Source organism: Molossus molossus, unplaced genomic scaffold (assembly GCF_014108415.1).
Source record: "Molossus molossus isolate mMolMol1 unplaced genomic scaffold, mMolMol1.p scaffold_m16_p_17, whole genome shotgun sequence".
Taxonomy (NCBI): Eukaryota; Metazoa; Chordata; class Mammalia; order Chiroptera; family Molossidae; genus Molossus; species Molossus molossus.
The window spans coordinates 4,145,231-4,165,541 of NW_023425352.1; the positions used below are offsets into that span (position 1 = coordinate 4,145,231).

The 20,311-nt window shown below is 56.3% G+C and overlaps 1 protein-coding gene across 1 annotated transcript in view; it reads right to left on the minus strand.

Moving 5' to 3' along the window:
• Positions 1-4,296: 4,296 nt before the first annotated feature.
• The window catches only part of CUNH10orf90 (chromosome unknown C10orf90 homolog), a 166,961-nt gene continuing 150,946 nt past the window's right edge, over positions 4,297-20,311 (minus strand). The window contains exons 7-9 of the mRNA XM_036265908.1: positions 7,947-8,010; positions 4,418-4,517; positions 4,297-4,335 (exon numbers count right to left, since the gene is read on the minus strand). Coding sequence (XP_036121801.1) covers positions 4,297-4,335; positions 4,418-4,517; positions 7,947-8,010 — 203 coding nt within the window. The remainder of the gene's footprint in view (positions 4,336-4,417; positions 4,518-7,946; positions 8,011-20,311) is intronic.

Here is a 20,311-nt window from a genome sequence, read left to right on the forward strand (position 1 = left end):
ATCGGCGCAGAATCCCAAGGCAATTGTTTTTCCATTATTCCATGACCGGCTGGCAGAGAGGACAAATGACCGAAATAGGAATTTCTGGACACGAAGCCATGGAGACTGCAGGAAGGGAGGCTGGTGCCGTGGCCGCCTGTCCACTTCAAATTATTCCAAGTGTTGCAGGGTCCGAGCTGGTGGCTGCCACAAATCTCCACCTGCTGCCCCTGCAGGACCACCAAGGAACTGCTCTGTGCCTGGACCCGAACACACGCCGGTGGAAAGAAATTGGCTCCGGAACGGAATGGGATTGTTGAAATTACATCAGCAAATTCAACTTAGAATTTCAAAACTTGAAGGTTCTCCCTGAAGTCTGATTTTCGTAAGAGAACCCAGCAAATGGGTGACCAATCCCTGAGAGAGCAACTGGGGTGGCTATTATGATTCAGCTCGTACTTCCATATTTATTGTATCATCGTGTTTCCATTGTAACTTTATGGTAACGGAAAAGGAACGCTGGGTTTGGGGATTTCACTCCTCAGCATTAACAAGCAAACAGCAGCAGCCACAACAGCAACAGGGAAAATACCAGTTTAGCAGAAACCAAAACGTCCCCTGGCAGCCTCATCTGAGTGGCGGGCTGTCCCGAGAAGGACCCGCTCGGGCCAGACATCACATACTCCTGCCCTGTTTCCGCCTCAGTTAGAACTGTCCTCAGAAATACATTATTCAGGACTGCATCAAAGAACCAGCCAATAGCAAGTGTTGGCGAGGGTGCTGAGCAAAGGGAGCCCTCGTGCAGTGATTGGGGGATTACAAATTGGTGCAGCCACTATGGAGAACAGTACAGAGATTCCTCAAAATAATAAAAATACAAGGACCATATGGCCCAGGATTTTCACTTCTGGGTAATTATGTGAAGAAAATAAAAATGCTAATTCAAAAAGATATATGCACCCCCATAGTTTTGCAGTGTTATTGACAATAGTCAAGATATGAAAGCAGCCCCAGCCTGTGTGGCTCAGTGGATGGAGCATCAGTCTGTGCACAGAAGGGTTGAGGGTTTGATTCCCGGTTAAGGGCATGTTCCTGGGTTGCAGGTTTGGTCCCCAACCCCAGCCAGGGTACGTGCAGGAGGCAACCAATCAATGTGTCTCTCTCACATCGATGTTTCTCTCTGTCTCTCTCTACCTCCCTCCCTCCCTTCCACTCTCTAAAAATCAAAGGAAAAAATATCCCCGGGTGAGGATTAACAACAACAAAGATATGGAAGGAACCCAAGTGCCCACGAATAGACAAGTGGATAAAATAGATGTGTTTTATATAAAACATGGAAAATTACTCAGCAATAAAAAAGAACAAAATCTGTCGTTTTCAACAATGTGGATGGACCTAGCGGTCCATTATGCTATGAAATAAGTCAGACAGAGAGAGAAAATTACCCCATATGGTCTCACTAACGAACAGAATGGAGACAGATCCAGAGATACAGAGAACAAGCTGAGAGTCGCCAAAGGGGAGGGGCTGTGGGGGATGGGTGAAACTTTTAAAAAATGGGAGAATACATTATTCAGTGGCATTTCATACATTATTCAGTGGCATTTCATCTCAAGTTGACTTTTATTTATTCTTTCAATTTTAGGACTTGGTATCAGGTTTGCCAAAGGGGTAAACTCTTTGCGGGCAAGTTGGCTCCATTCTGAGATATTTAGCTGTCAGCTGACAGAATGTAACGTTTGGGAAGTGTCACAGAATAGTCTAGAAGTGATTGGGCCCTGAATTTAAATGACTGGTTAGGAAAAGCGTTTGAAACGCCCCCAAAATATGAAAGGGAGACAAAACAAACAAGATTGGGCAGGATCTTTAAGAAAAATTCTCCTGAACTGATATCGATTCGATTCACAACGTTTTTCAGTGAGATATTAAAAAGGAAAGTCAAAAGTCGTCGGAACACCCTGGAAGAGGCACGCCGAGATCGGGAAAGCCGGGGTTAACGTGCAGGGTGAGCTCGGCCCGAGCTATCGAAACCCTTCCCAAGCGCTGGAGGAGCTTGAGATAAACCCATCCCGCTTGCCGGAGCGACACCAGGATTCCAGGGTCTTCCTGGCTCACCTCGGTGCCAGGCCGAGGGGTCATGACAGTGAACCACCCACGACCCCTCGGGGTTTCTGACACCCCCCCCCTGCTTCCACATCTACATGTGTGTGACAGGAAACATACGTGTTACGCTTGCTTTGGGCCAGGCCTTCTTCCAAACACTCGGCGCGCTGAGTTATTCCAGCCCCTGACAAGCCTGCGGAGGAGGTGCCAGGTCTGCAGTTGCTAGATCAGGAAAGGGCAGCAAGGCTACGCAACTTTCTGAGCCAGCTCTTCGTCTCCTCTCTCACCTCCCAAGTCACCCTTTCCGCCGCTCCGCTAACCTGGACCCCGGGCTCTCAGGGGCTTCCCTGTGCCTGCGGCAGGGCGCTCAGCTCTACCAGTAGAGGGAGCTGGAGAGAGCCTGCAGGAGGACCAGGGTGGCTTCCTGGCCTAAGACCGTTGGCTCTGCAGGTCCGCACGGAGCACCGTGTCCCTGGCCAGGGCTTCCCGGAGCACCTGCCTCGGCCCGCACAGAGCCCTGGTGGGCCAGCTCCCCGTGTCCCCCAGAGAGCAGACCTCCAGCAAGTCCTGGGGGTGCATTTTCAACAAGTCCTGTGGGCGTGCCTCCCAGAGACGTCTCTGCCACCTGCTGAGCCGCAGCCACGTCTTCTCCTCCAGCATCTAGATCTCAGCCCGGGGTGGGGTGCGCTTTCTGGGGGTCCTTCTTTCCATCTTTCCTTCTTCCCAGGCAGAGGGGGCCGGTGCCAGGAGGGGACTTGAGGCTGAGTTTTTAAACAGGTCTCCCAACATTCCCTGGCCGGTTTGGCTCAGCAGTTAGAATGTCAACCAGCAGACCAAAGAGTTGTGGGTTCAGTTCTGGTCAAGGGCACGTACCTCAGTTGTGGTTCAAGCCCTGGCCCTTGTTGGGGTCATGCAGGAGGCAATCAGTTGCTGAGTCTCTCTCACATTGATGTCTCTCTGTCTCTCCCTCTCTTCCTCCCTCCCACTCTATATAAAAATCAGTGGAAAAATATCCTCGGGTGAGGATTAAAACATAAACAAATAAACAAACAGTCTCGCATCGGACACCTGACCCATCGGGTTTCCAGCAAAGGGGCCATGTGGGCAGCAGTGGGCATCACCTGCTCAACCCCAAAACTTCTTCCTCTTTCCTGGGGAGCCTCCTAGTGAGATGTGGGGTCTTCAGGACCCTAAACCTTGCTCTGCAGCATCCCTGCTTCTCTGGGTGACAGCCTTCTCTCCGGGGCATCGGAGGCACGGGCTCCTAACCTGGGTGCTAGGAGGCGGCCGAGGGACAGGTCAGCGGCTCCCACTGGGACCTGGCAGCCTTCCTCACTGAGCTGTTCAGTGCACAACCCAAACTATCGAACAGAGCAATACTTGAACTTTTGTAATAACTGCATTTATTTATTTCCATTTTTGATAAAAACTAGTTGGTTCTTAGCTCCCCGAACACACGTTTGTAAAGAGCAAACATCGTACATATTGGAAGAACGTGCGGCGGCCTGGGAGCCCCCGGCCACTGGGGCTGGGAGGCCGCGGGAAACACCCCGGTGACCCACGTTCACTTCCAGCTGCTTCTGCCCCGACAGCGTCCATGGAAACAGACTTTTGCTAAGTGGAGAAAGGTGCAGAGTGGGGGGCAGTGAGCACCGCCCAGTCGCCCAGGTCACAGGAAACGACTGCTTGCTCCCCACTCCTGGCATTGCACCCACTTATTCCCAGTCAGCCTCCAGGACTCCATGGCGCATGTGTCCAGAGAGACTTTGAACATCCACGTGATGACCTGATGTTTGGGTTTGCACAGCTGGTGGAGTTTGGGGTTAACATTTAAAAAGTGATGGATTTGGGTCCCAGAAACCTGATTCAACAAATAATAACCCCCTGGAAGTCTAAGCCTCACATGAGTGTGTAAGGCCTGAGTGGAAATGGGGGGGGGGGCAGGGACCAGAAGCAAAAGGGAAAATTCAGAAGTAAGAAGAGAAGGGACCTGGTGGGTCCGGGATCACCCACCAGTCTGCTGACCCACTTCCTCAAGCGTCATTGTTTTGGCTTGTTTTGGGTGAGCGATTCAGGAAGCCAGGTTTTCCTTGGTGAACAAAAGGATCAAAATGAAAAATAAGTGTCTGACGTCATGGAGATCAGGCTGAGTTTAATGGTTCCTCCAGCGTGCGGAGGGCCCCAGGGCAGCGCAGTCAGCAGGGCGGCCTGTGGCTAGTCTGCGTTCCTCTGCAGGAGCTGGTCCAGTAACTGCTGGGGAGACGGGAGACAGACACGTCAGGCTCAGAGCCCGCCCCGTGCGCCGCGCGTCGCGCCTGCCCGGCCGGGCCGTTACCTTTTTGAAGACTTCTGCTCGGAGCCTGTTACTCTGTAAGAGCACCCTTTTCTTCTGCTCTTCTTTCTTCTTCCTGACTTCCGGCAAGTTGTTGTAGATCCTGAAACAGACCCGGCAAACGTTCCGCATGGTAGCCGCACACCGCGAGCCTGTGCGGCCTGGCAGCGGGCGCCCCCATTTCAGAGGGAGGCTGGCTGCAGATGGGCCTCTCGGATCTGCAGCTGTGCGCCCCCGAGCCCGGGGGTCCCCACAGTCCCCAGGACAGGCTGCCTCCCGCACCACAAGCAGAGCGCCGGGCAGGGGGCAAAGCTGGAGAGGCCGCCTGTTTCTCTAGCGGTCACCTTTCCCGTCCCCCGTTCTTATTTTTTTTTCACTTAATTGATTTTAGAGAGAGAGGAAGGGAGAGGGAGAGAGACAGAAACGTGGATGAGAGAGAACATCGGTTGGCTGCCTCCTCCACGTCCCCCACTGGGGATCGGGCCCACAGCCTGGGCATGTGCCCTGACTGGGAATCGAACCGGTGACCTTCTGGTGCAGGGTCGACGCTCAACCACTGAGCCGCACCAGCCAGGCTTCTCTGTTCTCTTTGATAATTAACAACATCCTTGTAAAACGAGGGATTCCAAACCAACAGCTTCACCACTCCGAGTGCAAACCGGCCCCCAAACTTTTATGCCTCCCATTTGCTGCCTTCCCGGGACCTAGGGAGGAGCAGTTGTTGGATGGAAGCAGCAGGGTCGTGCGGGAATAGCACACACACGTGCGCATGCGTGTGTGGTTCACCTCCTCACCGCTGCTCTCCGACTTACATTGTGTCCAAAGACCTTTCGGATATGAGGGTGATGTTCTTGTCCTGGAGTAAAATGAGGAGCTTCCAAGTTACTCACAGGGCCCAAGGGCCCCCTTCGGGACATGTGTCCTCCCTGCTAACAGAACTGCCTCTTCCCACTGGCAGACAGTGTCCCCCGGAGCCCAGGGCACGGCGTGGCCACCATGCCAGAGCTTCCGCCTCGCCGCACACGTGGCACGCGGCCAGATGGCTCTTTTCCATTTTTTCTCAGGTCTGAAAGCCGGACGAATTTTGTTTGACGATCATGACAGAGTGACGATGCTGAGGCTGACACAATTAGCCCGTGCCGTTGCCTTGGTCGTTGGGTGCTGGGTTCATCGCGCAACATGGCTTTTCTCACTGAACCCTCACAGGGGCTGGGAGACACTGTGTCCTGCTGTTTGGGGACGAGGAGCCCGAGCCCCGGCGAGGTCGGGAGACTTGCGGGAAGGCCCTCAGCTGGGCTTCCAACCTCTGTCCGTCTCACATCACACAGCACTGGCCCCCAACATGGAGCACAAAGTGACCTGGACATTCTGGTGCCTGGCACAGTGCCTGGCACAGCGTGGGCATCGACATGGTTTGAAAGGACAAACGAACCCGCGTTGCCTTTTCCAGGAGCTTTCTGTGAGGAGTTGTGGGAAAGCTGAATGTCGCGCAGCTCCGCAGTGAACCCCCTGGGACCCGACCCCTCGGCCGGCGGCCGGCTGTCTGAACCTGGGGGAGTCTAAGGTAGACACGGCTCACCGCGGCTTCCGGTGCCTGTTCCCCCGCGAGCTTCCTAAACGAGAGCGTCCGTCCACGTCTAGACCGCTGTGCAGAGAGGCAGCCCCTCTGGGGAAAGTCAGCTACACCCCCTCTCCCGGCACAGAGAGAGGAAATGCACTTGACCCCACTCGTGCTTAAAAGTTAGATCATTGGCCCTGGTCAGTTTGGCTCAGCGGTTAGAGCGTTGGCCCGAGGACCAAAGAGTCATGGGTTCGATTCTGGTCAAGGGCACGTACGTCAGTTGTGGTTTGGTCCCCAACCCTGGTTGGGGTCATGTGAGATGCAACCAGTCGATGTCTGTCTGTCTGTCTGTCTGTCTGTCTCTCTCTCTCTCTCTCCCTCCCTCCCTTCCTCCCACTCTGAGGATAAATGGAAAAATATCCTCGGGTGAGGATTAAAAAAAAAGGTTAGATTATTGCATATGTACAAATAAAAGTCAGTTTTCAGGCAAAGAATGGCCCGGAAGGGTACACAGGAGGCTGGCAACTGGGTGTCTTTGGAGATGGACCAGGGCTGGGTTGTGAGGGGGGAGGGGGTTAGTTGGTCTCAAGGAACTTTAGCTTCATCTTTATTATTTGCACTTTTAAAATGCAATGTAATCTAGCGATATAATTAATAACAAAGAATATAAAAGACGGAAAGTGCCAGCAGGGAGCGAGGGCTCGGAGCCAGGTCAGAGCCCACCCAGGGCACAGCCCCCGGAGAGAGGGAGACCCCGTCCTGGCTCCCTGGACACCTGGCCTCGGGCGGGGGCCATGACTTGGGGCCACCCCCTCGCTCGTTCGTCCTGTCCGAGCCCCCGTTTCCTCACCGGGAGAATGATGGGGTGGCACGCTCTGTCCACGGACGCTGTTTTGAAATTGATTATTTTAGTTGGAAGCCTCCATAATAGCAGCTTTGGGTTTGGGGACCGAGAGGGAAGGATTTGGCTGGATTTTTCCCTAAATTGAAAGGGAATACTTTTGGCGTGAGGTAGACACAACCTCGCACTTCGGAAACAGCAGCCTCAGAACCCAGTGGCCCTTTCAAACCCTGGCTGGGGCCGGGGAGCCAGGTCGTTAGCGGGACGGTCCCTCTCTCCGCACTCCACATCTTTCTTCACGGAGAGGTTTCCTACCGCCGATCCAAGCGGCGAGCGGGCACGGAGACATCGTCTGGGGAGGGCCGAGATCGGTGCCGGGGGGCAGACGTCCTCTTCCCATTCAGTGGTTGCTCTGAGTGCGCTCTCGGTTCGGTTTAATTATTATAATTCTTCCCAGGGCTAGATACTTTATTATAAATTAATGACATTTTGCTTGCGTGAGCTTGGCCAACATTGCTGAGTTATTACACTTCGATCAGGAGGCCAGGTCCTAGGAAGAATGGCAGCCTTTGTGTGCAGCGGGTTGGTGAGAATTCACGGGCGTCTAGAGTAGCAACCAGCCGAGCAGAGCAGGGCGAGTTGGCTGGCAGTGGGCTGCCCAGCCCGCCCGGGAGGCCGGCCCGTGGCCCTCGGAGGCCTCCCTGGCTCCCCGGTGCCATCTGCCTCCAAGTGTCGGTCCTTTCCGCCGGCGCTGCCAGCACCAGGCCCTCAGAGCAGCCACGTCTCTCCCGCTCGTAAAGTGACCTCCAAAGGCACCCAGTGACACACGGCGCCTGCCCAGCGCGGCGGTGGGGACACGCCGAAGTGCCCCGCTGCGAGGCTGGAGATCTCTCAGAGACCAATTACTGGATCGGTTCGGAATCCAAGACCCGCCACTTTCCGACGGATGTTCCAAGAACGGCATTAGCATGCAGAGGTGCGTTCTGACGACAGCACTGCTCTGTGCCAGCTGCTCAAACCCGCGGCCAAGGGGACCTCGGGCCTTCCACGTGGGCCTGGAGACTGGCCCCGCCGGAGAGCGTGGGGACCCGTGGAGCCCCCCACCCGCTCCCACCCCGTCGGCCAGGTACCTCTTAGACCGCATGCGCATCTCCTTTTCCGAAATGCACCTTTCTTTGGGCTTGAACAGGTTGTCTGGAAGAAAGGGAAAGAGGACTCATTTCAGGAGGCTTGGATGTCACACACTTCAAGAGAAGCATTACAGGGGATTCAGCACACACTCTCTGCTCCTGACCCTTACTCTGAGCCCGGACTGTCACAAATACTGTGGGACTGGGCGGGTACTCACACACCACTGAAATCGACGACCGACAGGCAGGTCTTGACAACAGTGAGCTACGGGCACGAGGCGCAAGGTTGCACTGAACGTACTTGGTGGACAGCGACCCCTGCGCGTGCTTCCTTTGGAAACAGCGGTGGTGTGCCGAGGGCCGTGTCGGGGTCTCGCCCTGGCTGCAAGGCCCTGGGTGTCAGTCACCCCACCCACACAGTACCTCCACGCCAGGTGTTGGAGCCTCTGGGCAGAAGGGAATCTCCCGGGGGAGGAGCTAACACTCGAGCCCCCCACTGGTGTCGCTCAGCACCTCATCCGTCCTAACGTCAGGGTCGTCCCTTCCGAAGTCACGAAGGTAACAGACAGCACAACAGAAACGTCAGCCTAGATTCCTTAGGCTGAGCAAGTCCACGGTGTGGAAAACCACAAATCTGGAGTGTTTTCCGATGGAAGTATTACGAACCCCAAAGATGCTGACAGGTGGCACACTTACATGTCTTTTTAAAAACAGTGCCTAGCCCTGGCCGGTTTGGCTCAGCGGTTAGAGCGTCGGCCTGCGGTCCGGAGAGACCCGGGTTCGGTTCCCGCTAAGGGCACGTACTTCGGTTGTAGTTTGTCCCTGGCCCTGGTTGGTCGTGCGGGTGGCAGCCACTCGATGTGTCCCTTCAAGTCGATGTTTCTCTCTCTCTCCCTTCCTCTCTCTCCCTCCCACTCTATCTGTACAAAAAATGGAAAAATATCCTCGGGTGAGGATAAAAAACAAACAATCAAACAAACAAAAAAAACAGTGCCTAGCCTTTTGCAATAATTCAAGTTCCCACGAGGCTCGCAGACCCATCAATTAGCCAAGAGTCTGGCAAAAATGTTCCTGGGTGCTCATTGCACCTGGGTGCTCAGGGCAGCCGGCTCGCCTTCTGTAACACCTGCTGAGCGGCCACACCCACTCCCTTACACCTGCAGAGCGGCCACACCCACTCCCTTGAGCCTCAGCACACAGGCAACTCCGCAGCCTTGCTCAGGACTGCAGAGCCGAAGTGGGTGACCTGCGATCCCCAAGACCCTGCCTTGCTTCCATGAATGGCCCCCGCCTGGGCGTGTCCCCCTCCCTAAGCACTCCAGTGGGGCCACTGAAGAATTCCCGGCTTGAGGATGTGCAGAATTCTCCAGGAATACCCAAGAAGGTGGGCTACAGACAGGGACAGGAAGATTGTCTTCCCGTCTGGGGAAATGTGACACAGCTACTGTACAATGTGGAGACGACGGTGGCTGAGCTTGTACCCTGTCCAGTCACTTCAACCCAGAAAAACACGGCACCGTTACTTATCTTCAAAGACAAGATTTAAAGAAATAAGGGAGAGGGAAAAGAAATCAGAACTTTGCCAGTTAAGGGGAAAAGTCCCCAGTGTTTGAAAAGACACTGGGCCATGACAGCAAGGAAGTTAGCATCCCCACGAGAGTCCCCAATCCCCTTGGCTGTAGCTCCAACAGGGCCAACCCAGAGCCCAGGGCCTCAGGAAATCCCCAGCAACACTCTAGGAAATGAGCGTCAAGGTCTTGAGCAAGCCGACGTGCCGGCTGGAGAGCCCACTCCGGGCAGGGAGAAAGAACCTCCTCCGAAGGGTCAGACTCAAGCCTGGCCTGGCATTCCTCAGGGGCGCTCAAGTTCAGGGTGAGGCCAACATGGACAAACGGATGGTGGTCCGAGGGAATCAAAATGTTACAAAATTGCATTTGCAACACTGTTATCATCTCAAGGCAATTGTACGTGTGGTCTACTCTTGGAAATGAGTTTTGTGAGCTTTTTATGCAGTTTGTTTCCTTAGAGTACCTGATACCACACTGAAGCTTTGATTTTGTTTCCAAAAGGAAACCAAGGCCGATGTGAGCTGCTCGGCTTCTCCGCTGTTCCGTTTTCTGGGCCCTCATCCCCCTGCTGTGCCTCAGCAGCCGTTGAGGTGCAAGCCCAGCAGCTCTGAGTCTCAGAGGGCTCCCCGCGGGTGGCCCCCTCGGGAAAGCTTTGCATGTGGGCCGGGGTGACTCGGCATTTTCCTGACTGCACCAAGCCCACCTGGTGGACGGTGGGGCCCTTTCTGGCCCAAGAGAAGGGGAGCTGTCTGAGAGCAAACGGGTGTGTTGCTCATGGCTCCCCACTTCGCTCTCGCGCATAACGAACCCCGTTCGGCACTTTGGGAGGACGTGGCAAGGGAGAGGGGAGAGCGTGCCCCTCCCGAGGGGGCAGTGGGGTCTCAGCCCGAATCTGCCTGGCCCCGTCACACCTGCTCTTAACCGCGGACCACGCCAGGGTGCAGAATCTGTATTTGGGGAGCCCTGACAAGAGCTACCCATTTCCCACGAGGCCAGTCCAAAATTCATTTCCCTCCCACTGCTTCCTCCGTCCTTCTACATTTCCTGAGCCCTTACTATGTCACCAGGAGATGCTCAAAAGAAAAAACACAGACAAGACCCTGCCACCAGGAGACTTCCTGTGTTGAGGGAGGGGTGGGTCATTAACAACACAGCCACAGGCAAGAGCTCTGCAGACAGTGAACACTTACCGCGGCCCACGGCAAAGGGGCCTGGGTGGTCGGGAAGGCCCCGCCCAGGGTGGGGGAGGGTGGAATACTGGAATGAGCACAAGAACGGGCGTGGAAGGATCCGGGCAGAGGGTTCAGTGGAGGGCACACTGAGGCCTTGGCAGGGGGAGCAGGGTGCTCTGGTGCACCAGTGAAGCCAGGCCTGCAGCGAGACGCACGAAGACAGTAGTGGGTGCCCCAGCGTACACCTGGCCACCGCCTGTGGGGTTTGACCGAGACGCCTCTGCATGGGCACTGGGCTCGGACAGAACCTGAGCCGTGCTACGGTGCGTGGCAATCGGGAGCCATGCACACGGGGTTCGCAGGCCTCTTCCAGGACGTGGCGGGCCCGTGAAGAAACTCTCCTGCGGAGGGAAAGGTTGGGAGCCACGCGGGGTTTTAGCAGGAGACCCGGTATTGATGGAAGGTGATTCCGCGGCTGTTCAGAAGGCACTGGGCGGGCAGGAGTGAGCTGGAGGCAGCAGCCTGAGCGATCGGGTGACCGCAGCCTGGTGACCGCAGCCTGGTGACCGAGAGGGGGCAGGTGCTCAGCGCAGGCGGGGACGGGCTGACTCAGAGTTCAGCGACACTGACACTGAGCCTGAGCGGGACACATTGTGGGGCTGGGACAGGAGTGTTGGGACGACTCCCAGGCTCAGGGTTTGAGTGACGACTCACTGGACCACGGTCAAGGTTTCTTCTCTGGTGCTCTGCAGTGGGGACAGGAAGGTCACTAAGACTAGGTGCTCAAAGCCAAGGTGAGAGTCAGAGAAATAAGGCCCTTAGGTGCCAGGACCAATGTCTGCGCAGGGAAGGCGAGTGGTCAGTGCGCCAGGGGAGGGGCCGGACAGCCGAGCTGTACCTGGAAAGACAAAGCGGTGTCCCCAGTAGTGGGAGGGAGCAGGCTGGGGGGAGGGTGGCCCAAGTGGAAGCCCAGCAAGAGAGCAAGGGACGGATCTTCGCGGACACGGGCGGCAGGGCTGACCGAGGACTTCATTTCGCGGGCTAGAAACCGTCAACCCCCTGCAGGTGCTCTGTTCCGAAACAGTGAAATCGCGCCTGTCCATTCCCCTTTCGTGGGAACTCTGTCTTCATCAAGTTAAAGTGACTGGTGAGAACAACTTTCAGCCCCCTTCTGGGGCTTTTCCCTCGAAGCTTTGTTTATTCTAGGTCACTAATATGGAGCAGAGACTTACGGTGCGCTTACCTCCCATTACCTCGCAAGTAGAGGTTTTCTTTTTCTTTCTTTCCAGTGCAGTTACTAAGGTAAATTGGCCATTTCTGTATTTCTGGAAAATCCTTAAAAACAAACCCAAAAAGCCTGTATCTCTTGTGTATGGCTCATTATTTCACCCAAACTACGGGGCCTGTGGCTAATTGCATGGGGCTGGACCTGCCTGGGTCTCTGCCTGTTTAAAAGTCAGAGGACAACCAGCTGGCTACCAAGATCGCGGTGCCCGGAGGCTGCCCGGGGTGCAGCTGAGTGACAACCAATCTCACCCGCCTTTCGTCTCTATAAACACAGGCCAGTGTTTATTATGACCCTCGCCTCACACGTGTGCAGACACACTTGCATGCGCATGCACACATGCACACACACACGGACAGGTGGCCCAACATTCCGACAGCTGACGGTGCCACCAGGATCTCTTGGACACGAGTGTGACCGGCTGTCCACCGGGCAGAGCCCTGGTCTGCAGCTCCATTTGCAAAGCTACATTTTCCCCGTTGAATGAGTAATGTCATCGCCGTCTGATCGGCGATCCAGTTCGGGGGGATTTAATGCCCGCCCAGAGCTGCTCTTCCGCAGTCCCCCAAGCACTTTGAAGAACCCTTTGGCGCTTCCTTCTCGTCTCAGAAACCCCAAACCAAGAGGGGCCTCCTGGAACGAATCCAGCAGGCAGCCAACAAGCCAGTTTGGAGGGCACACGCCCAGCCTACACCTCCCAGACTCTTCTGTAAAATGGGGCCTCCCTACCGGAGTAAGTGGGGTGTGTTGTAGGCAGGGAACCGAGAGAGGATTTCCCCTCTGAACAAGGCCGGCAGTCTGTGTGTCTTCACTGGTGATCACAAGGCCGTTATGCCGGCTACAAAGCTGGCGAGCGCTGACCGTCTGCGCTGGGGGAGGCAGCCGGTCTTCAGGAGGGACATCCAGTCACTGCGCATCCCTTCTCCGCTCACCTCGCGGGCCTCTGCACGGGCGCCGGCCGCACGGAGCCGGCTACCCTGGACTAACCAGCTCCCCAGGAGTCAGAGCCGCTCGCTGCCCTGGCCGCTGAGTCAGCAGCCGCACGGGCGGTGGCCTCCGCGCTACTCTCGTGAGGATGACACCTTGTGCCGGGTAAACACTCTTGTTTTCCTGAAATCACCTGCAGCCCTCGGTGGACCCTGTACCTGAGCGGCCAAGCACGTAGCGAGCAGCCTGCTCCAGGCGCCTGGAGGGGGCGGGGGCGGGGCAGACTCGGGTGTTGCCGGGAAAAGAGTTCCCTGCGCATTGTCCAGACAGAGGTGCTGAGGTCACAGTTCAGAAAGGCGGCGGGACTCGATCCTCTGGCGAAGGCATATGAAAACATATTGGTCTCTAGAGAAATCTTCTATTTCTTTTTGCAAAAAAAAAAAGTAGGAAGGGGCTCCTGGCTACAGAAGAGTGAACCATTCTCGCTCCTGCACAGAGATTTATCCTCGAGTTTAGAGCGGGGTCCCCAGCTCAGGGCTTCCATGAAAACATAGGGGGAGAAACACACACACACACAGAGAGAGAGAGAGAGAGAGAGAGAGAGAGAGCACGAGAGAGAGAGAGAGCACGCACGCGCCAACAACAACAAAAAAGCAAAGGGAGCTGGGCAGCTAGAAGATGGACCTGAAAAGGGTTCGTCCCCCCTGAAAAGGGTTTGTCATAGCCACAGGGGTGGCTATGAGAAGGGCCCACCATGAGCACCCGCAGCCCATGACCACTCCCACAGATCTTCCTAATGGAGAACCTTTGATGCAACATGGGCAGACCAGGCCCGGGACCCCAGCTTCAGCTGCCCCAACTACAGGAACCAGACCCCCAAGTCAATCATATCTATGAAAACGTTTTTGGAGAGACATGGAGTCTCACTGTACTGCCTGGGCCCTTCTGCGCTCTCTTGGACCAAAGATCCCCGCCACATGCCCCTCCCCCGCCACATGCCCCTCCCCCGCCACATGCCCCTCCCCCACCACACTCCCCTCCCCCACCACACTCCCCTCCCCGCCACACTCCCCTCCCCGCCACACTCCCCTCCCCCACCACACTCCCCTCCCCGCCACACTCCCTCAGGGGCTGCTGTGCTTCTAGACTTGGTTTACGCAGTGAAATCAACACCGTACCCCCGCCCCGTGGTCCCCAGGGCCCTCAGACCTCACTTCCGGGCATTGCTAGAACAAAGGGCTGTGGGTAATGAGAGCAAGACCTCCCTCCCACAGTCCCAGATTTCTGTGAGAAATGGCAGGTTAAAACTCCATTTGGGGTTTCCTTAGCAAAGCATGGTAGGTATTCCTACAAGCAAAGATTCCTAAAGCCATGTTTCCAAAGTGGGCTCTCACGAATTAGATAAAAGCATTCCCAGGTCTAAATAAATTAGGGAAAAGAAGGTTAAACAAATTTAAGCAGGCCTCATTGTTGCAGGACTTATCAGTGCCTTTCACACACATTAAGCATCGTAAACCTCCAAGAGAATGCCGCACACAAAACATTTCTCAAAAGCTTCTGATGGGGTTGCTCTTTCTCAGAAATGCATTTTGGATAGTTCTAGGCTTGAGGAATCAAGGGGAAAAGTGATAAATGAAGAATAATAGCTATAATTAGTCCTAAGTGTTCAAAGTTTGTGTCTATAGAATAGAACCTAATCTTTATATAGATGTATGAAGAAAATCTGGTGTGCTTCCTCCACATTTTCTCAAAAATGTGTGTGTGCGTGTGTGTCTTAGATAGCAAGTGCAATGTACCTATTTAAAGGGACTTGAATAATAACGGTGGCTCAAATCGCACACTTGACCATAAAGCAGCAACGTCTAATCCGAGTCTGAAAGACTAACTATGGCTAGGAGAGGCCTTAGATTGCTCCAATTTCAGGATTTCCCACCATTTTTTTTAAAAAAAAACAAAACACAAAATATGATGATTTGTAGATGTGGAATAAATGTTCCTTCTCATCGCCACGTAGATTCACATCCTTAGCGCCGCTGCACGGTTTGTTGCTGAAGTGCAGGTAGGGAGCAGGGAGATCACTTGGAAAGTAGACTGGGGGCATTGGGGACAAGGATCCTGGAGGAAGTGGTTTGTCCTCACCCTTCTGCAACTGTGTGTACCTTTCGTTAATTTAACTGGAAATAACCTGTCTTTTATGTCTACTCCTCATCAGCAGACAGACACTGGTCTGTTCTTCTCCCCAGGTTTCTTACAACACAGAAGACCTTTCTCCCCGTCCAGGAAGGGCTAATAATAACGTACATGGAAATGTCTCTGCCTCAGGGAAACAGCCCTTCGGCTAAATCATGCCTCTTGCTTTCTTTGCGGACTGATGAAGTAACAATTTACTGTTATCTGATAAGCCCATTTAAAAATTCCTTTGTGAGTAATATTGGGAGAACTGCCCCCAAATGTTTATTCACATGTTTTATGGAAAAACATTCATGAGATCAGATGAGGTGATGGCAGGGAGGCCGGGCCAGCGCTTGGAGCTGCGTGGTGAGCAGCTCACGGCTGTTTCCGTGATGAGTCCCCCGCCATCTCAGGTCTGCGGGGTCGCTTCTCCAGCTTGACGCTCCGGGAATGCTAATTCACTTCGGGGCTGGCTCCAGCCGGGGCTCCTCAGCGACCGAGTCCTGCAGGGAGGGGGTTCTGCAGGCCTCTGCACCCGCCCCTCCGCCAGGCCGTGATTTGAACCGTGCTCGGACCTGGCTCGCCTTGGAAGCGTGGACAGTGCAATGCCGATGAATGCAGTCTGCTCCGCTCCAGGCGGCAGGGTGTCCCACAGTGACTTGGGGTGATGCACACACACTGGCACATACAATCAAGGGAGGTGTTCTAGCATACCCCAGGGACAGTCCAACATGGAGAAGGCAAGGAGGCAGGGGGTCTTCAGGGATACAGGAGCCAGGAGTCCTCCACGGGAAGAGACTGGGTGGGAGTAGTCAGGGAGGGCTTTGTGGAAGAAGGGGATGTTCCCAACAGGTTTTCTACACATTCGCTGTGCAGAGGGCAACCTGGAAGGGCCGTGAGGAGGACCCCAACAGGCAGAGGGGAAGTACACAAGCCGGAACAAGCCCCCCTGAGCTGAGAGCAGGCCCAGGCCCCCGCCAGCTGCAGCGCGGAGGGCAGGGGGCAGCAGTGACTCACAAGCGAAGGGCTGGTCTGAGAAGGGAGACTCGGCGGGCCCAGGTCCCGCACTGCAGGAACCAGAGGAAAGCGCCGCGGGGGTTAAGAGATTAAGGAAGAGGCTGGACTTGAGGCAGGCTGGTGAGATTACCAGCGGTTCTCAACCTGGGGGTCGCAACGCCTTTGGGGGTCGAACCACCCTTTCACAGGGGTCGCCTAAGACCATTGGAAAACACAAATTTCCGCTGGCCTCAGGAACCGACGCGGCTCCTCTGTCCCACAGGCAGACACGCCCACACACAGCGTGAGGAGCTGCATTACAGGGTCACGGCACCGGGAAGGTGGAGAACCCCTGGACTAGGCAGAGAGGAAGGACAGATACGGTTTCTATCAAGGGACTTGGGACCCTGATCATGACTGTTGCCTGAGATAAGGAAGGACAGCAAGTGAGACCAACTAGGAAGGGGGAGGCGGGCAGTCTGGCTAGACAGGGTCTGGACTGCAGGCTGGGGATGCGATCCAGAGGCTCAGAGGCTGGGCCCCGAGCCCAGTGGGGACAACACAGCCAGGCTTGGGGGCGCAGTCAGAACAGGATGGAGACAGACGGTCAGCAGAGGGCAGTGAGGGCCACTGACTGAGCACCTACTACCTGTGGCTGCTGTACCTGGTGCTTCCCGCCCGCCTTCAGCCCCTCCTGCAAAGTGAAAGCGATAATTCTGAGGCACCCTAATTTCCAAGTTTTGGTCGGCATTGGAACGTGACCACCGAGAACCCCAGGATCCTCGTCGGAATGATACCCCAGGAACTCCGGTGACTCAGCAGGTGGAGCCCTGGCGTGGAAGGAGAGAGAGGCCCTTGGGCTGGAGACTCTGGACCTCCGACTGCCTCCTGCCTTCCTCCTGAGGCTCCCTGGGCCTCCCAGTCCCTCCACACCCGCAGTCCCCACCCGCCGCTGCTTCTGCCACTCGAGACCCCTGGCCCTGTCACCGGCGTGCACTCGAGTGCCCTGCCTCAGACTATGACTCGTCACATCCAGCCGGGAGCTGTGCTGTGCGTCCGGCCTCGGCTTGGGGCCTCAGAACAAGGTTAAACGCGGAAGCGCCGTATACAACGCCTCACAGCCTCCTTGGGCTCATCTTTGGCCCCCGTCTCTCTCTGTGCTCCACACCCCATTTTACAGTCCAGCTGAGCACCCCAGCGACCTCTCCCTCCTGGTCCCCCCCAGCACCTCGCACCACGATTCACTTGCATAGGTTCTGGTTACCCTAATGCAGCCCAGGGTCCCCTCCGTCAGGAGCCTCCCATGTGCCCTAGGTAAGAAGTTCGCCGCCTGTGGGTTTCCATGGTAACCCAGGAACACTCCTTCCTGGACACTTAGCACAACCCAAGGTCATGGGCTCTTCACCGGCACGTCTTCCCCACCATTTGGGGAGGCTGTGAGACCAGGAGTTGTGAATGGCACACAGTGGTGTCCCAAATGGCACATTTGGCGTGGACCCAGGCAAAGGTGGCCCAGGTGGCTCCTGGGTGAGGAGAGAGACTTCGGTTCATGAGCTTTAAGAAGTCAAGCTGCCCTGGCCAGTTTGCTCAGCGGTTAGAGCATCGACCTGCGGTCCTGAGAGACCTGGGTTCAGTTCCTGCTAAGGGCACGTACTTCGGTTGCAGTTTGTCCCCGGCCCTGGTCGGTCGTGCGGGTGGCAACCACTTGATGTGTCCCTTTCACGTCGATGTTTCTCTCTCTCTCTCTGTTCCTCTCTCTCCCTCCCACTCTACCTGAACAAAAAATGGAAAAATGTCCTCGGGTGAGAATAAAAAAAAAAAAGAAAGAAGTCAAGCTGCTGCTGCTGGGACCCTCAGGAAACACAGGGCCACAGACAGGGTCTTCATGATGCCACCCCCGGTCTCCCTGTAACACCTGTTGGGTGTAAAAGCCCCTCATCTCTACACGGGGAACCCAGTTAACACCCACACTCGTGGGAGGCACACGATGCCATTGCCCCTGGGCCTCCTGGCTGTCCCTGCAGTCAGGTGCTGGCTGTCCCGGCAGCCCCCGCCCCCGTGGGCGTCTGTCCGCTGCCAGCGCCCCCACCGGACCCTCTCCGGTCTGTTCTGGATCAAGATGCCGGGCGAGCCGGGGTGGGGGGAGGCGGCTGCCCCGGCTCAGAAAGCAGTCGGGTCTTCTCTCGAACAGACGCCCTGACACCGTAGCCAGAGCTCGTCCGCGCATGTGATTTATGGACGGATTCAGCGTGCAAGGGAAACATCTGCATTTCGCTTTTATCGCCCTGCCAGCAGACAGACGGGCTGAAGACAAGATGTGCACTGCAGGCTTGTTCAACGCGGCCTCCGACACCGCCGCCCGCTCGCCGGGGCTCGCGCGGGGTGCCGGCTCTGCCCTCTCTGGATTCCGCTGGCCCAACGGGCGCGCGCGAGCGTCAGGCTCTCGTCCACATGGAAACACCCAGGGACAGGCAGCGGGCCGGGAACCCTGCGCTGGCGTCGCGTCCAGGGCAGGCTGCTTGCTGGCCCCGTCTCGGAATTTGGGAAATGAAAAGGTGCCCCGGTTATTCCAAACGGTGCACTCAGTCCGACCGGCTCTCCGTGTGGCTCTAAGATGTCCGTGGAAAGGAATGTGACGTGTCAGGCTGTCTGCTCTGGGCAAAGCCCCGCGGGATGACGCAGCGGTAGGACTGTCTCTCCGAACACGGTAAGATCAAGCCTCCTGGACGTGGGACGGCGACTGGATTGGAAGCGCAGCCTTTGCCGACGTACTCAAGTGAGAACGAGGTCGTGTTGGATCAGGGTAGGCCCAGATCCGAGGACTGGCATCCTTAGAAGAGGAGGACATTTGGACAGAGACGCGAGGAAGAAGCATTGCAGGCGGAGGCTGAGGCTGGGATGAAGCATCCACCAGCCAAGGAAGAGGGAGGAACGCCGGAAGGCGCCCGAGCCAGGAGGGGGCACGGGACGGCTTCTCCTCTGAGACCCGGGAAGGCCTCAGCCCTGCGGACACCTGGGTTTGGGCCTTCTGGCCTCCAGACTCTGAGAACACATGTCTGTCTTTCCAGCCGCCCCGCCCAAGGTCCTTTCTCACAGCAGCTCCGGAGACGGACACAGAGCACCCGGGCGGGGGCCCTCCCCGGGATGCTGGGGAGGGTGGAGCTCCAGACCACGGGGGTGCTGCCGTGCTCACAGCTGCAGGACCCCCAGCCCAGGGGACAAAGACGGCACCGCTGCTGACGAAGAGCCTGACGCAAACGTCCCCACGTGTCCCTGGGTCTCCGTGTTTCCCTCCACCAGTGAAGGGACCAGACCGAAAAGGAAGCCCCTTCAGACACAGCTTTTCATGCACATGTCACCACTGAGCCCTGAAGCCCTGCTGTTCTCCAGGTGGGGCCAACACATGTGCCACCCTGACCACGCGTATGTCCCAAACGGTGCAGCAGCACCCCGCCGCGCTCACAGGACACGCACAGCCAGAGCAGGCCTCGGCGTTTGTCCCAGCAACCTGCGAGGTGGGCACCTGAACCCAGATCGCTCTCCGTCAGCGGAGACTCCCCAGCCCCCGGAGGACACAAGGGCAGGGCCTCTCTGCATCTGCCAGTGGGCTGAGAACACCCCGAGTCACACTGGTGAGCGGTGGGCTGTTAGGCACCTTCCTCTTGTTGACCTTCTGTTCCCAGCACGCCGGGAAGGGGCAGTGACTGTGAGCTAAGTCCTTTGCCACGAGAGGACGCACTCAAGTCCGCCCTGGCCAGGGTCTTGGTTCCCCTGACGGTGCTCTGGGGCATGAGGCACAGCCTGCGGCTCGGGGGAGGGGGACAGGAACCCTAGGGCAGCCCCTCTCCTCTGTCCCTCCACCCCCTGCAAGAGCTTGGGAATGTTTGCTAAGCCGCAGTTTATTAAATAGGGTTACTTCCCCAGAGGCTTTGCTTTAGGAGTATCCCCATGGTTTCACCTCCGGGGGCCAGAACACTGTCCTAGGAAGAAAGATCCTGTCGCTCCATCCAAATGAGTAAAACTGAGGTTCCCCCAGCCTCCGGATTTTCAGATCCGACTTGCAGGCCCTCAGAATGTGCCCCAAGGCCCCCCGTTTTGCCCTCGACTCTCATTGTCAGTCCTGCTGGTTTAATAGTCTGTGTATAAGCCCCACAAAGAGAGGACTGAGGTCAGCCTGCTCACAGCCCTGTGCCAGCTCCCAGCACGGACCCGGCCCGGACAAGGGTCCCGATCGCTCCTTCTCGG